The sequence below is a fragment of the Rhyacophila brunnea genome, unplaced genomic scaffold, assembly GCF_057557595.1.
Source record: "Rhyacophila brunnea isolate RB1 unplaced genomic scaffold, BYU_Rbru_1.0 scaffold_12, whole genome shotgun sequence".
Taxonomy (NCBI): domain Eukaryota; kingdom Metazoa; phylum Arthropoda; class Insecta; order Trichoptera; family Rhyacophilidae; genus Rhyacophila; species Rhyacophila brunnea.
Genome location: NW_028232774.1, coordinates 20839025 through 20856726, shown reverse-complemented (window position 1 = coordinate 20856726; position 17702 = coordinate 20839025). Strand labels below are relative to the sequence as shown.

The 17702-nt window shown below is 34.8% G+C and overlaps 1 protein-coding gene across 2 annotated transcripts in view; it reads right to left on the bottom strand.

Annotated features, from left to right (window-relative positions):
* Positions 1-17702, bottom strand: part of B4 (imaginal disc development protein B4) — a 172411-nt gene that overhangs the window by 29248 nt on the left and 125461 nt on the right. For both annotated transcript variants that reach the window (XM_085960926.1, XM_085960927.1), the window contains one exon: positions 14542-14747. In XM_085960926.1, the coding sequence (XP_085817052.1) occupies positions 14542-14747 (206 nt within the window). The remainder of the gene's footprint in view (positions 1-14541; positions 14748-17702) is intronic.

Genomic DNA, 17702 nt, shown 5'->3' with positions numbered 1-17702 from the left:
TTTATGTTCTCTTGTAGGTTGTAGGTAGGTACTATAAGTGTACCGCATTATCATCGTGTTCGATAATTAAGTCAGAAAACATAAGATAGTGGGAGGGGCACTAAGGTGAGATAATGCGATACAAAAAGCGCGATCTAAAGAGAGTAAGACATAGCGACCATATTATACAGTGCTCGAAATGGAAAAGTTTACGAACCGGTGCGCTCCACAGTTTTCTGAAGATATTTACATATTTATCAAATTGTATGTGTATTTCATAAAAATAAGTGTGTTCGATTTTCTATTAAGTATATGGCATGCATATTTAGCTCAGATGGCCAATTTTTTTTCGACGAGACGGAGTGATAATTTTACCGATTTAACGAACAGGAACGGCACTCCGGTGCGCTCCAGTCCATTTCGAGCCCTGATATTATACAATAAACACATTAGCCCTGTCGATTTCCTGAGCATGGGAATACCTACATCGTTTATGCGCATTTTCATGGTTAAGCGGTCCCAATATTCACATCTTATTTCAATACGGTGCATATTAAAATACTTGGTACTTGTCGGTTTAAGGGAAGCCAGCGGCAAATAAATTTTGAAAATAGTCGATATACTGGACTATTTGTTAGGTTAGGTTTTCATTCTTGAATTCATGAATTTTGTCAAAATCGGCTATGAAAATTAGCACGGTTCCCGCTTAGCTTCTCGTAAACCGACTTGTAGGTACCAAATACTTTTTTTACGACGATGTGTTGTTAGCCATTTACTCGAGCCATAGTTATAGGGCGGGCTACGCGGCTCAATTGCAGTAGTATAGGAGTAATGAAACAATCACAGAAATACCCGTGCTTGAGAAAATCACATATAACTTAGTAAGTTTAAGTAAATTGCATGTAAACGATGAGTTTTGAAATTTTAAAAACATTAATAGTAAATTACCACGTTCGCAATACGAGAAGCACAATATTGTGAGGGATGGTAGGTATTTAGTTATTTGCCCAACTCATTAGTTAGGTATTTGCGCTATATCAGTGTTTAGAACGCAGAAATAAAAATAATTATTTACATATTAACATATAATAACGCCTGATCGCGGTTGATTTCGTCACATAATACCATTAATCTATTTTAAGAACAAAATCATAATGCACAAACACTTGCAGGTGCACGGGTTTTGAAGATTTTATTGGAATTCTTAGCATATGCATCCGGACGCTAAAAATTCACGAACCACCAAAAAATGTCTGCAGGTCACCGGTTGAGAAACACTGCTCTACAGCACGCATATTAAAAAAAAAAACAACATATAAGACGCATAATCGGTCCTGAACCAACGGATTCAAAAACCAGACCAGCGGCACTTAATCTGTCTTCTTATAAACACTTTTACGACACTACAACATCAAAATCAGTTAGTGCAGTGCACCCCCAAGTGTCTTAACCCGCCACTGTGTGTAGGTACAATATAATAGATATGTAAGTATATTGTTAAATAATAATTTCATTTATTACGATTTACAGCATTCAATAATGTCGTGTCTAGGCATTAAAAAAACAATATGGCTAGTCATGCAGTGGCAGTGAGTGATAACTGATAAATGAATACCGTTAAATTATTTTGGTATGTCGGACATTTTAAATTATGCAAATTATTTGATTGGCCCGTTACCTAACATTCAGTAGCGTAGGAACGTAACTACTATTCATATTAAAAATTAATGGTATACCTATATTATTAGTTATTACTGTCAATTTATGATCAATTATTATTTTATTATATTAAATCGGTACCTGAAAAAAGTGCAATATAGTTAATAAGCTTTTTATAAGATTTCTATAAATAAAATAAACACAGGATACGGCGTCATTGATCATCTGGGCAATATACAACTAGGTATGTCTTTATTAGATTGTACGAGACAACTTGAATTTAAGATACACATTTTTTGAGTTATTATTCTTGTGCAATCCTATATTAAAATTCGGCCACCAAGAGGCCCAGAACGATCTCCAATTTATTGTTTGAGACCAGGAACAGTTCAGTAGAGCTATCTCGGAGATTCTGGAGGCGGTGTATTTCTCCGTCTATATAGTATACCATCGAGTTTTCTGTAATAATGAACTGGTGAATGCCAGACGTTTATAATGTGGCTGAGGCATTGTAGTTTTTTAGAATTTCTCTTTAATTTCCCTTTCCTTTGAAGACGGGAACATTAGTCCCTCTTCTGCATAAAGCGCCGGCCATCTGGAGGGTCTGGATTCGATTCACGATTTGTGTTGTTTGACAGATGCTTACAGTGCAGTAATAACATATTGAGTGAATATAGTATCGAGAAACAAGTGTGTTATCCAAGAAATTTAAGGGTAATTATAATAGGGATAGAGTGCTGTAACCTACGCTTAGGAAAAATACACGATCAATCAAAAAAATAGAAACATTATAGATGAGGAAGAATCATCAGCTAAGCGTCGCCGTTTGATAAACGAAATGAGTTCAGCGATGGCGTGCTCGGCAAAGTCAGGAGACTCTACAAAGACTGATGCAGCAGGTCATTGACAAATAATTGAGTCTTAAACACCAGAACAAAGACAGTCAGACAGAACATACACGTAAACGTACGACAGAGGGAGACAGGGTTAATATGTGTTAGAATCATAGAAAAGATAATTTTCTGGTTATAATGTTGGAATATTGCTAGTAATATAATATAAATGTTTAAGTTTGATGCATGAATCTATGTGAAAAACAAGTAACTATGACATACATAATATACAATAGGTATTTAATTTTTTGACTTCGTTTAGATTTAATGTAAAAATAGTCAATGTATTGAATAAATTATTTGGACGAAAGTCATCAAAGAAAAGTAGTAAAAGTGTCCTAATCTATTTCGATGCGGTAAAATTTGCTCCACATTATAAAAGAATTACTTTTATTGTCTTTTCGTCCGATTGTGTTTCTTTAGTTCCGGTAAACAATGCTAAACAGTAGTTACTAATTCACGATAAATTTACAGGTCACCGCTAACTGTCGTCGTTATCAACCGTCCAACGGCGCTCGAATTGGATGCAACTCTCTCGTTTTTTTATATTATTACTAGCTGAAGTACCCGGCTTCGCACAGGGTCGCTTCGTGGTTATATTTATCTTAGATATTTGAAAAATAATAATAGGTAATTATTTTTTTTATATTAAAATATCTTTGTAATACAATATGGCAATATGAAAATAATTCTAATAGGAGTAAAGGTCAAACATAAGAACACTAAATTAAAATCGAATCCAAAATATGAAAACGTTATTAATGTTATTAATATGTAGTAAAAAAAAATCAAAATTGGATGGAACAAACAAACAACAAACTTTGTATTTTATATAATAATAATTTAGACACCTTCGCAGGTGTGCGCACAACAACTGACAAAAGTTTCATCGCAATCGGATGAATGGTATAGGAACGCATACGAATAGTAGAAGAAGATGATTTTCTAAATCAGAAATCTTCGTGGGCACGCGCATGACAACTCACCAAAGTTTCATTGCATTCGGATTAATGGTATAGGAACGCATACGAATAGAAGAAGAAGAAGATGGTTGTACTAATTCAAAAACCTTCGCGGGCAAGGGCACAACACTTGATCAAAATGTCATTGCAATCGGATGAATGGTATAGGAACGCATACGAATAGAAGTAGAAGATGATTTTCTAATTCAGAAATCTTCGTGGGCATGCGCACGACAACTCACCAAAGTTTCATTGAAATCGGATGAATGGTGTAGGTAGGCATTCGAATAGAAGAAGAAGATGATGGTTGTACTAATTCAGAAACCTTTGCGGGCGTGAACACAACACTTAGTCAAATTTTCATTGCAATCGGATGAATGGTATAGGAACGCATACGAATAGAAGAAGAAGAAGATGGTTGTACTAATTCAGAACTCTTTGCGGGCGTACTCACAACAACTGGTCAAAATTTCATCGCAATTGGATGAATGATATAAGAACGCATACAAATAGAAGAAGATAGAATAGAAGAAAAAGAAAATAGTTGTAACAATTCAGAAACCTTTGCGGCGTGAGCACAACACTTGATCAAAATTTCATTGCAATCGGATGAATGGTATAGGAACGCATACGAATAGAAGATAGAATAGAAGAAGAAGATGGTTGTACTAATTCAGAAACCTTCGCGGGTGTTGACACAATTACTGACGAAAATTTTATTGCAATCGGATGAATGGAATAGAAACGCATACGAATAGAAGAAGAAGAAGAAGAAGATAATTGTACCAATTCAAAAACCATTGCGGGTGTTACCACAACAACTGACGAAGGTTTCATCGCAATCGGATGAATGGTATAGGGACCATGCGAATAAAAGAAGATAGAATGAAGAAGAAGAAAAAGAAGAAGAAGAAGATGGTTGTACTAATTCAGAAACCTTCGCGGGTGTTGGCACAATTACTGACGAAAATTTTATTGCAATCGGATGAATGGAATAGGAACGCATACGAATAGAAGAATATAGAATAGAAGAAGAAGAAGAAGATGGTTGTACTAATTCAAAAACCATTGAGGGTGTTACCACAACAACTGACGAAGGTTTCATTGCAATCGGATGAATGGTATAGGGACCATACGAATAAAAGAAGATAGAATGAAGAAGAAGAAGAAGATGATGATTTTTCTAATTTAGAAACCTTTATGGGTGTACATACAACCACTTACCAAAATTTCATTGCAATCGGATGAATGGTATAGGAACCATACGAATAAAAGAAAATATAATGATGAAGAAGAAGAAGATGATGATTTTTCTAATTCAGAAACCTTCATGGGTGTGCATGCAACCACTTACCAAAATTTCATTGCAATCGGATGAATGGTATAGGAACGCATACGGGACAGACACACAGACAGACAGACATTCATTTTTATATATTAGTATAGCCTATACTCTTCCCGCAAGTGCAAGCAATAAGTTTACAAAGTTTTATTGCAATCGGATGAACGGTATGGCTGCGCATTAAATACGAACAAACAAACACACAAATATTAATTTTTATATATTAGATTATGACAATACTATAGATAAAAATGTTTCTTCCCGCGTGTAAATCGCAAACAGATTTAAGCCAATTTGAGAGTGTATGCGCGAATCTAAAAAACTAACTAGTCTGGACTATAACTGTTTAGTACCTACTACATTATTATTTTGCTACCGTTGAAAAGAAAACCCATAGAAGAAAATTGTCTTCGTATTTATTCTACGCCAACGGTTCTACTAAATTTTGTTGATGAAAAATTCTTATCATTTAAAAATAACTTAGTTTTTGAGACCGTTTTTAAAGCAAACTGGATATCTAAGATCCATATTGCTACTACACCCGGTGGTGAGTTTAGGGACACGGAGGCCCGAGGCCAGGGAACAAAAATGAATGGGAACTGGTTTATCTTTCTGGGTGTGGTATAACAGGCTTAATATCTTGAGTGTGGAAAAATATGGGATAAACTCAAACACGTGTTAAAGAATATTTTATTTTAAATAGTTAATAATATGAATTTTAGTTTGTCACGTGTAACGTGCTTTCAATCTTTCGGAACAGTCGACGCGGTGTTTTTTACTTGGCTTTTATTGCGGTCAGGACATAAACTATCCTGCTTCAGTACTATGGTCCATGGCGATGGCTTTTACATTTTATTTTATTGATCTGGTCTGTGCCCGACGCACTGACTGATTTTGGGACCACCACGATAAAAAAATACAATAAACACCAGAAATCACATAATGTAATAAAAATAATTATTATTGAGGATGGCAGTGATACGTGACGGTTATATTATTTATTTTGTTATTGATGTAATGATACTCTTTTTTTCAATTCGAGCCCTGCGAAAGTTCATTTTAGTATTCACAAAATGAATCAAAGTCATGACATGACAGCCGAATTAAAATGTCATGAACTGCGGAACGTTGTCACGTCACTTTCCCTAGATTCTCAAAATTTAACGACTCAGAAATGAAAATAATACAAAATTGGTTGACACAGTAAGTACCCCCGCGAATTTGTGCGGGTGATGTTTTATTCATGATTCGCAATGTTTTTTTTTGGCACAGCAAACGAGAGCGTTCATTATTTATACATGGTGGTAGAGACTTTCACCATCCCGGGAATAATGGCGGCCGATTAACTTTGAACCGAACTTTGTTTTTCACTTTTTTTGTGATATCATCGTATTATTACGCAAATGCATTTACATCAATAATTGATCCAAAAACCTTATACTTTCCACGCACCCAGCATTTTTTGAATGGAAATAATATTGACCTAATAATTTACTTCTTCTTCTTATTGTGCCATCCCCTAGCGGAGGTCGGCCACCATCAAGGCGATCTTATCTTTGTCGTCTGCTACCCGGAACAGTTCGGTGGAGCTGCACTCGTACCAATCACGGAGGTTCTTAAGCCACGAAATGCGGCGCCGTCCTACGCTTCCCATTGATCTTTCCTTGAATGACAAGTTGGGGAATGCTGTATTTTTGTCCTCTCATAATGTGGCCGAGGTATTGTAGTTTCCTGGTTTTGATACTACGTAGAACTTCTCGGTCCTTTCCCATTCGATTGAGAACTTCAACATTTTAATAATTTACTAAACCATCATAAATCGTGGCATAGTACACAGATTGTAAAATGTTTTGATTAGTCAGTGAAAGGTTAGTGAATACATTTTACTATTTCAAATTATTGAACAATAATATTAAATATATGACGTACGTGTTGGCAACATACTTATTCGAAAAAGTATTATAACTACTGACATCTCTTGTACCAAAATATGGCTTTATTATAAATTTAAAACAATAATAATATGCACTCTTTTATGGCACCAAATAATGTAATTATTATTTTATCTAGTTATGAAAATGAATGTTGATTACAATGATGAGAAAAGACAGGGTACAATAATGACAAAAACATAATCCCTACAAAGTCTAGGTATATAGATTGTTCCGATTTTAAACAAAATCAGGAAGATTATTAAGTAAGAGTAAATTAATGTTACGCTATGTGATCGACGTCGCCAAGCTCATGAAATCGCTATGGGTTGGACATGTCGTTCGGTGAGTGAAGAGCTACTGGACAAATGCAGTCATACAGTGGTACTCAATAAATCTAAAGAATCTTAAGACCACTGCACATGGATGTACTGAAATATGACTATATTCTAAAACATTAGATCGAGAGGTTTAAAAGAATACTATTTTATGTAATAAAAATACTTTATGCAGTCATCAAATGTTTAAAATAAATATAAAGGATAATAAGGCTTCAAAATTATATAAATAGATTATCTACAACGTTTAAGGAATGTCCAGGCTTATGCTCTGAAAATACCACAAAATCTCCATTTTGACCTACGTGGCGCATGTGGGCCCTTCAGTGATTCCACTATAGTCACTTGGTCAACATATTAGACCCATGCTATGGGTCCAAACATACATAGGATTAAAAAATAACACGTGAACCAGACAAAAAGCTAAATAATATCGTAAAATTCTAGGACATTTTTACCATCATTTATTTTGTTTACTGTATGGTTGCTGCATTATGCATAAATGGATACAAAGAAAACCTATCAGTGTAACTCATTTAATTATGTAGCAATAATACTACTTAGCATTACATGAGTGACACACTCTAATATGTATGTTTTGTTGTCAAAACAGAATAATATAACGAAAACAATAGTCAGCATTTCTTCAATCATAACTAGATCAGTAGAGTCTGTTATGATTTATTAAGAGCGACAATATTTCTTGTAATATAAGGACTGCATCTGTTAAATAAGAACGACAATCCATTAATTCTCACTCACTGATCGAGTCCGTCACGCGACGCACTACTATCGTCACGAGTTCGTCACTCGACATAGTCAACCATCATTCCACTCCAGTCCAGACTTTCAGTTCATTAATATAATCAATCTCTCGATCACATCGATCTCACCAGTAAATCCGTACCGTGATTATAACCTCACGCTGTCATCTTTTTTATTGTATTTATTTATTCTTGTAACGATAAAGAAATTCTTTACTCACAACATCCAAGCAACAAAGACTTTATCTTCACACATTGGATGGATCTCGAATACTAACTATGAATAATCATTATTGCCTACAAAGGTTTGATAATTATTACTAACCTTCCTACGCAAGAACCACTGATAGGTATATGAATATATTATTATTGAGGATCACTCAGCTATCCCATAGTGGTATTGAGTCAGTACAGTAGAGTATTGTTGTATTGTGGCTATGTTTACTAACTGTTGGGAAAATGATATTGCAAATCGAATTAAATTTGCATACAGTTTTAATACTCTCATACTACATTGTCTGGTGTACTTGCGGCGGAGAAACCTATATGGAGTGGACGAGGTTGTGTTATGTCATTATTTGTCATTGTGCCAAACGAATTTTAACTTTTAACAACACAATGGCTGACGTCCCGCAATGGGCAACCCTGTTTGGTAATAACATAACAGCTGAAACAAATGAGACGTAAAACGCAGTTTATCTATAGGTATGTACCAAAGATGTTGAAAAAATCTTATTATACAGAGACGGAGCCCAAATGTATGAAATTTAAGTATCTAAATGACTGTTGACCACACAGGGGGGCTGACAGGGCTCTAGCCTAGGGGCCCGGCGTCGCTGGTCAACCAGATAAATGAGATAAACACACATCTTAAATTTGCTCTAATAATAAAAAAAGTCGCCTGCGGTGCTATTTCACTTCGAGGTTCTTACCATTTTAAAATATATGGTTGTGCGATACAATTGTTGGTTGTTGCATGTTGAACATAGTTATTTAATTTTATGTTTTTTATAAAAATAAGTGCGTTCGATTTTTTGTTATAATGGCCTATCTAGCTCAGACGGTTGAATAAATTGTTCCACGAGACGGAGCGATAGTTATGGGGATTTTATGAACAGGAACGGCGCTCCGGTCCATTTTGAGCCCTGTGAACACCATTTGGAAAATGCCACTGTAGAGCGTCAGACTGCCTTTAACCTTAGCGATAGGTAGGGGGGCCTGCCAAAGATCCTGCCCTGGGGGGCCGCTTCAGGGTGTGAAGGCCATGCTGTAGAGCTATCCTAACATACCACTTGGCCCTCCACATCCTGAAGCGAGCCCGCAGGCCACAATGGTTGCCGGGACCACTACATATCGCTGAGGTTAGGAGCAGTGTTATGCACTACGCCTAAACGTTTCCCAAATGGTATTCTGCGGAACCCGAGAATTTAAATTTTTAACATTTCGGGAAATCCCGGATCTCGAGAATTTTTTCTCGGGATTCGGGATTTCTTTATTATCAAATATTAATTGAAAGAACGATTTTCTATATGAAAAAAGTGGACAGAAAACACAAAACTTTCAAGGACTGATAGGGGCATTTACCACAATTAAGCCAACGTCGACTGAAAATGAGCGCAATTTTTGCAACATCAGGGAATTTTGTGTCTCAAAAGCGTACGCGATTGTGAGACGCATCGATTGATAGTCTTGTTTTTTTGAAATTCCATTTTAATAAGTAATGTTTTGAATAATTTTTGTTTTCCTACTCCTGTTTTGTTTGACTTAACATAAATAAAAAAATGATATTTTTTGGGAAATTGTCTATTTTTACACTGATTTTTTTAAGTTTTTGAGTTTTTTTTAAATTTGTCGGGAATTCTCGAGAATTCTTTTCCGGAAATCCCGAATCTCGAGATTGAGATTTTCTCGGGTAATACCCAACTCTAGCCGTACTGTGTTACCAATAAGTGGCCCGTGATATCTGTTATTTTGGAATAATTATATTAGCCCTACTGGTCTACTGAATAAGTTAACTACGGATGACCGCATTGCATCGCAAGTTCATTTGAATAGAAATTCACACTTTGACTATGGCCTATGACATTCCACTATAATTTCAGATTCACAGATGAGATGTTATATGTGAAAATATTGCCAAAGGATTAAACAGTATTTAATTAAATTCGACTTCAATTTGACATGTCATGCATATCGCATTGCCGTATCCAAGCGGATATTTGGATAAGTATAACATTTAGCTATAAATACCTGTGAAAAGAAATTAGAAAACGCGAGTTTGACCATTTTGATTACAGCTCTGCTAATAGAAGAAGAAACTAATGAACTTGTTGACAATCATTTGATTCGAAAATCGAACTGCCTTCAGAATTCCTTATACAGAATGCGAACAAGACTTTTTCTATCTATACTCCAATCCAAGGAAAAACACAACTGCTGTTGTATGAAAATGTAAGTGTTTTTCTGTCTTTATAGATCGTGTATACATAATATGTTGGATATTTTACAACGTTTTCATTATCTCGTATTCTTGTTTATCCGGTGGTTGTTTATCCAGTACAAATCTTGCAATCGATTTTAACTAACTTCCCGACTAGCTAGACATTTCAAACTTTTAGAATATATCGAACACGATGCCAGTACATTCTTTTAATACCTTTAGCCATCTTTAAGTAGAATTGAATTCATTTTCAGTTAATTCTGTTTTGTATGAAAAGTTATTTCGGAAGAAATCCATAATCCAATCCACTATTATTGGTTGCCAAGGGGGTGGTCCTAGCAACTAAATCCTAAACGTGCGTTACTATGAAAATCAAAATGACATTTCAGTATTCTATATTTGTTTGTTTGTTGCAAAATAGCAAAAAAATGATTTGTTGACAATTGCCTTATTTGTCCTAAATTATTAATACATAGAATTGTCAAATTTATATGATTCAACAGAAAATTTAAAAACGTGGTATATCAAAGTACTTTTTATCTTGTAATTATTAATGATGATTTTGTAATGAAATTTACGTTGATGTCCGTTGGTTGCCGATTGTTACGTATGTAGAAGATAACACCTGTACAAAAAAAACAGACCATCTTTTGTTAACTATAGGTTTGCGGTAACACAAGAAAAATAGAATAAATTCTCAAATAAATATTTTTTATTTATTTAAATATATTATGAAACTCTTATTAAAATGAAATCAAATAAATCTACCACGCCCTGATTAATTCTCACAAAGTAGCAAGCGAACAATGATTAGCAACGAGCAATCACTTTGCAGGCGGCAAGATGATTGTTTTGTATGAAAAACGCTTCGATTTTCACAGAAAAAGAAAACAGCACGACCGAAATCAGTGTCGCAAAGCATTGCAACCTACATAATAATAGATTCGTCTCTAATTCAAAATTATTTTACTTTCGTTTGTTTATTTTGTTTCGAATAAATTATCGAATGAGGGTGTGTAATCAATTGATCTGTTTTTGTAAAAGAATTTGAATACAAACAAACAACACTAACAAAGTGTCTTCAAACAGCCATATTTTAGTGACAGCCGGTGATTAAAATTCATTGAATAAAATATAATTATATTCGCTTAATTCTCAATAATTGATCAACGTTAAGAACTGTGACAATATCCAAATTTCCAAAAGATCTTCTACTAAATCAGCGTTTCACAAATGTTTCCGTTTTCTTTATAACATATGATGTTGACGAAAGGTTTGAAGAACAAACACTAACTGAAAACATTTCAATCATAAGATTATTAATAATTTTATGAAATTGCATTGACCATTGCAGTCATATAGATAATGCGAAGGTACATGATCGACGTATTTGAGATGTGGTACTGGTGACCACAGCTGTGTGTTCTGGACGCTGGACGAAACACAGAGCCAATTTCTGGATACTGCACGAACTGTGTATTAACGAGAGACTCCTCTGTGCAATTCATCGGTTTCAAAGGTTAATTATTTAGGGTAGTGCTATAGAAAATATATTTGTATTGTAATGTGAATAATTTGGTTCCAGTACAAGTCAAACATATTGTTTGCTGTTTGAATTGCTTAATGTATGTAAGAATTATTAAACCAATACTACCCATTCATAATCTGCTACTACCCATAATAGATTATTAATACCCATATTAGATAAAATAAATAATACAATAAAAAGCCTTTTTATTTCTTACAAACAAAAGTAAATGACAGTTAAATGACTATATCTAATGAATATTTATTTATTTGAAAAAGACACGTTGAGTACATAACAAATTATTAATTCAGGACGTTCACAACATGACATTTAGAATAAAAATTACAAGTAATCAGTTCGGAAAATCAGAAAAAACAAAGTGGAGGAAAAAAAGAAAGCAAAAAATATTTTTGTACAAAAGAAATAAAATAAAAAAACAACAATGATTCAAAAAGTACAAATTAAACAATAAAATAGAATTTAAAAAACAGAATATATAATGGATCGCCAAAAATATCTACATCTCTAGGGAGTGCATTGACCAACCGCACAGCCCTCGCTATTGGTGCCTGGTGAGCCTGACATGAGGAAACAGCTTTCACCCAAAATAGGTCATGGCTGCGACCACGCATGTAATTGACGGGTGCGTAAAAATTTAAATTTTCTAGAATATCGGGATTGAAAATGATACCACGTGAGAGCAGGGAAAAATGCTTTAAGAGCAGAAGTGACCTACGAGCTTCAAGAGAATGAAAGGCGAGCATGCCTTGAAGAAAGTTAGTCGGAAAAGACTCGTTTGAGAAGGTGTCAAAAGGAAAATAATTATAAACTTTAAAATAGAGATGACGAAGAATTTTTTTCTGAACACGCTCTAAAACAAGCTTATAGGAAATTTCATAAGGACTCCAGATGATGGAGCCATACGCAAGGATACTCCGTACTAACGACACATAGAGTGTACGTAAAACAGTTGGATTCTTGAATGACTTGGCTTGTCTCATGACGAATCCTAGAAGCTTGCTCGCACGCAATGCCGTAGAAGTGATGTGCGAGCGAAATGATAAACGTGAGTCAAAAAATATGCCAAGATCTTAAATTCCTGATTGACGCTTCAGTAATCTATTTGACATATTATAGTTGAAAATAATTGGAGATCTTGATTTCGAAAAGCTAATACACACACATTTATCAGTATTAAATTCAAGTTAATTTTTTTTCGCCCAAATTTCAATTGAATTGAGATTATTTTGTAATATGTGACAATCTAATTCACTGTGAATAGACGCATATAATTTTAAATCGTCTGCAAAGAGTAAAAACTGGATTCCATTTATAACATTGTCAATGTCATTAATGAATATAAGAAACATAATTGGACCAAGATTTGATCCTTGGGGAACACCTGAATAAGTTTGAAAGACGTCGGATCTACACCTTGCATACTCCACATATTGACAGCGATGCGAAAAGTAAGATTTGAAAAAGTTGATAAAATTTACAAATCCACCTACTGCACTTAATTTGTTAATGAGAATATCATGATCTACCCGATCAAAAGCCTTTGACATATCTGTATAAATTGCGTCCACTTGACAATTTACGTTCAGCGAATGAGATATGTACTCAGTATAAGTCATAAGGTTTGTAACTATTGACCGAGCTGATCGAAATCCATGCTGAGCGTCAGTCAGTTGACCGTCTACATGTTTATAAATATACCTATGCAAAATAGACTCAAATAATTTAGCTGGTGCAGATAGAACAGCCACCGGGCGAAAATTTATTATTTCAGAGCGCGAGCCTTTTTTGTGCACCGGACGAATACGGGTTAGGCTCCAACAATCTGGGAAGACAGAAGTACTTAGGCTGAGATTAAATAAATATAGTAGGGGGTTAGTTAACAACTTATGACAGCCCTTTAAAATCCAAGGGGAGATACCATCAGGACCTACTGAGGATTTTGGATATAGTCGAGAGAAAGCATACACCATGTCAGTCTCATCCAGAAGACCAATATCTAGTACTGGCCAGGAAGATGAAATACTAACCGGGTGAGGTGTGGGCAATATCGAATATATCAACCTATGAATGAATATATATATTATGTATATATATATATATATCTATGGTTGTATTATCTACTTATTTTCTAGTTTATATAATATTAATTATTATTATTTTTTTATATTTTTTGTATAATACATATATATATTAAGATTTTTTTTTGTATATAATACTATTAGGCAATGTTTATAAATTGAACAATGGTATGTAATTAGTTTGTTTGGTTTGTAAGAACCCCTCTTCGGGTGAAGGCCTCCTCCAAAGTGTTAATCTCTGGCCTCTCTGGTTTCTTTCTCCATACCCGTTTGATTTCGTAATATTTTTTAATTTTGCAATATAATAACATAATATGGAATTCCCTGTTTGAGTGAACCTAAAATTGTGTTGAAATTCTTGTAGTTTATGACAAATATGGTCGATAACAATGCGGCCATAATATGTTTGTTATAAATGAATCTGCAGTACGAATTACATTTCAGCTGATTTAATCATTCGTGTTAGTGTAATTCAATGTTAGTGCCTCTACCTTTTCACCTTCACCTTTCTTAACAGTATGAGGTTTTTTCAACATATTGGTCAGAGACACCGCAATATTTTCTCTTATACCTAATAGTTATATAGGTGCATATTGAAAAACTTACCGTCATATTGGGATCAACGAGCTGCGCGTATCTCTGTGGCGTCGGGGGTAGCGGTGAGCCTAGCGGTGAGGTGAGCGGCGATGTAGGAGACTGCGATGACGTAGGTGGACGCTGTTTGGACCGCGGAGCTTCCACGAATATCCCTGCCAGGCGGAGAGGCGTCCCCGCGCGGGCGCCACCCTTTATGTAAGACCAGCGTTCGCTATCTGCAAAAACAAAAATAGAAAATACCTCAGAAAATATAGGTACATATGTATATTCAGTATTGAATAAGGGAACAATTATTTCCGTACGACATTAAGTATCAGCACGATGGCCAAGTAGTAGTGAGTCAGCTTATAATATCTTCCCGCGTTCGAATCTCAGGTATGGAAAATTTACATTTTGTTTTTCGTTTGGTGTGTTTACGAGTCAATGTATGGACATATTCCGATATAATCGGTTCAGGATGTGGTTAAAATACATTTCTTCCAATATGCGTTTAGATCAAAGCCAACTATAAAGAGGCCGTGGCACTGAATTGCGAATTACGATGGTAGTAATAGTTATTGATTATCTTAGAATGTAATGAGGTAACTGTGTTCGCAATCAATGAAGATTTTTGATTAAATATTTTATTCAAATTATGACCATTTACTTGAATATGCAACAGTTATTATTTTCTACAGGTTACCATAATATTGCATTCGAAGTATGAGCAATTACTAGCTCCACAATTAAAAATTACGGTTTCGCGTCACGGCCTGGTTTTAGTGGACTTTGGTTTAGATTCAGAGCATGCACATAATAAGATGAGTGAGTTGCTAACACCAATTTATCATTAACAAAACTGTCAATAAAACATTCGTATAGTGGCCAAGATCCTTATCGGATTGCAGAGCAAATGAAAAAAAAAGAAATTTTTTGATTTCTGATCGACGTTGGTTGATTAATTGTTAATTAAGTTTTTAATAATTAATAATTAATTAAGTGTTGATTTCCCGAGTCTCGAATTCCGGGTTCCGAGACCGTGGCGAAACTTTAAAATGATTATCTTTTGAAAAACTGTGTGAATTGCTTCATTAATATAATATATATATTTTTAATAACTACATTAAACTTTCCCTTACAGAGCACTTGGCGACAACCAGGTTGGGAACCCGTGATTTAGTTTTTATTACAATACTTATAATTGTTACAAAGATTACTGTGTTCTAATGTTTATTAACAGAGTATAAATTAATAACTGAGTAGGAAAATAATATTCTATCCACATAAAATGGGTTACGCTAATAGCTAATACTGGTACCAATCCATTATTACGATACCCCATTAAGGAAGGCGCCAAAAGTCTAACATAACGGTGCGATGACTTCCATATAAGTATGAAAATAATCCGTTACCAATAGAACCAATCCTCCGGGTATTATTGCATGTTCTGCGCGACCTCACGGGACTCGACTGACCTCTGGCTGAGGGTTAGGACATTTCGGATTATGGGAAAATGCATTACTATTAACAATAATTAATATTTATCACTGCCAATAAATATTCATTGTACCTACCTACGTGTAAATAAAATGTGGGAATCGCTTCCACGTGTATTTAGATTTAGTACTATAGATCCACCCAGGGAACTCAGAAATAATTTATTATCTGTTCTGTGGATCCACCAGTATAAGTTATCCGCTGAGTGAGGGCGACACATGCTAAAATTTGACATACAATGTAATACGTTTTTATACTGTGATGAGCTTAGTTCTAGATTCAAACACCGGATAATTTATGATGGTACATCTTACCATGAATGATAAACACCGTTTGGAGGATAGATATAGTTCAATAAAATAAACACTAAGCCGAGGTCAGCAAAATTTTGAGACAGAAGATTCATAACTATGATATTAAGTGCTTCCTAAATTTATGGGTAACGGCCCGCTAGGGTATTTTTTACAATTATTTACGTAAATAAGTACATATATATTTTAATTTATCAGATAACAACACATAATGCAAACTTTTTATTAAAATATTTATATTGACCGAAAATAATATGCACTATCAAAAAAAACATTTATATATACTATTACAACTAGGATTCATTGGTTCTATAATCCTGTGAAAATCTAGTTTGCCACCCTTCAGCCTGCCGTTCTGAGCTTTATTCTAGTTTGGGGATGTTCATTTCGAAAATAATATCCATAATAATTTATTATTGATATTTAAGACGGTGGGAGATGGCGGGGTTAACAATATTTAGCAAGTTTCACATTTACTCCGCCCACTACTTGTAGCTTCCAGGTACATTCCTTATACCCAGACACGCGGAACTTAAGGTTGCCCAACTGAGAGGTATTGCGAGCTGTTGCTACATGGTTATCAAATGCGCGTGGACTAACAGTCATAATTATACGGATATTTAGTGTCCGTTTGCGTCATCCGCGCTGTTTTGTCTTTTAAATATACCGCATCAGAATAATAAAAGCAAACGTTTGGATGCTCCAGATGCCACTAATTCATGAGTGCTACGGATCTTCCAGTAGCCACATGCCTTGCCTGTCATAGAACGCCGAGAGAAGTGGGACCAAACCGTTGAGAAAGCTGTTCGACAGCCAAATTATCCGGGTTATGATGCTCAGTCATGAGGTCCTGAGGAAGAAATAATATTCCATTCACCTTCATAGTTTCAATGTTCTGCTCCTGCGAGGGGTGGGAGTCCGGACCCGAAACCCATACTCCCTGTGTGCACTCCTGCTTGTATTAAAAACACAGTGTAGTGGCGTCTGTATTAAGACCGTCATAAAAAATGTTTAACCATGAAGGATTCGAATTTACATCGTTCACTGTCCGGATGAGTTTGAATCTCATGCATACATAAGATATTTTTAGTAAATGTGTTATTAATTCGCTTGCCATGGTTCCAACACGCGTTGCGACATTTTGATTGTTAATAACATAAGAAAAACATGAGTTAAAAACAATATTGTGGCACGAAATCCTATAAACATAATATGGTTATTATTTACCTATAAGATAATGTATGCCAGGGCAAAAAATTAAATTATTTATAGTGCCTACCAACGTAAGATTATTTAGTAGAATAAACGTACTCAAAAAACACACACTAATGATATTTAAATAATAAGATAACACTAAAATTAAATATAATATTAGGTAGGTAT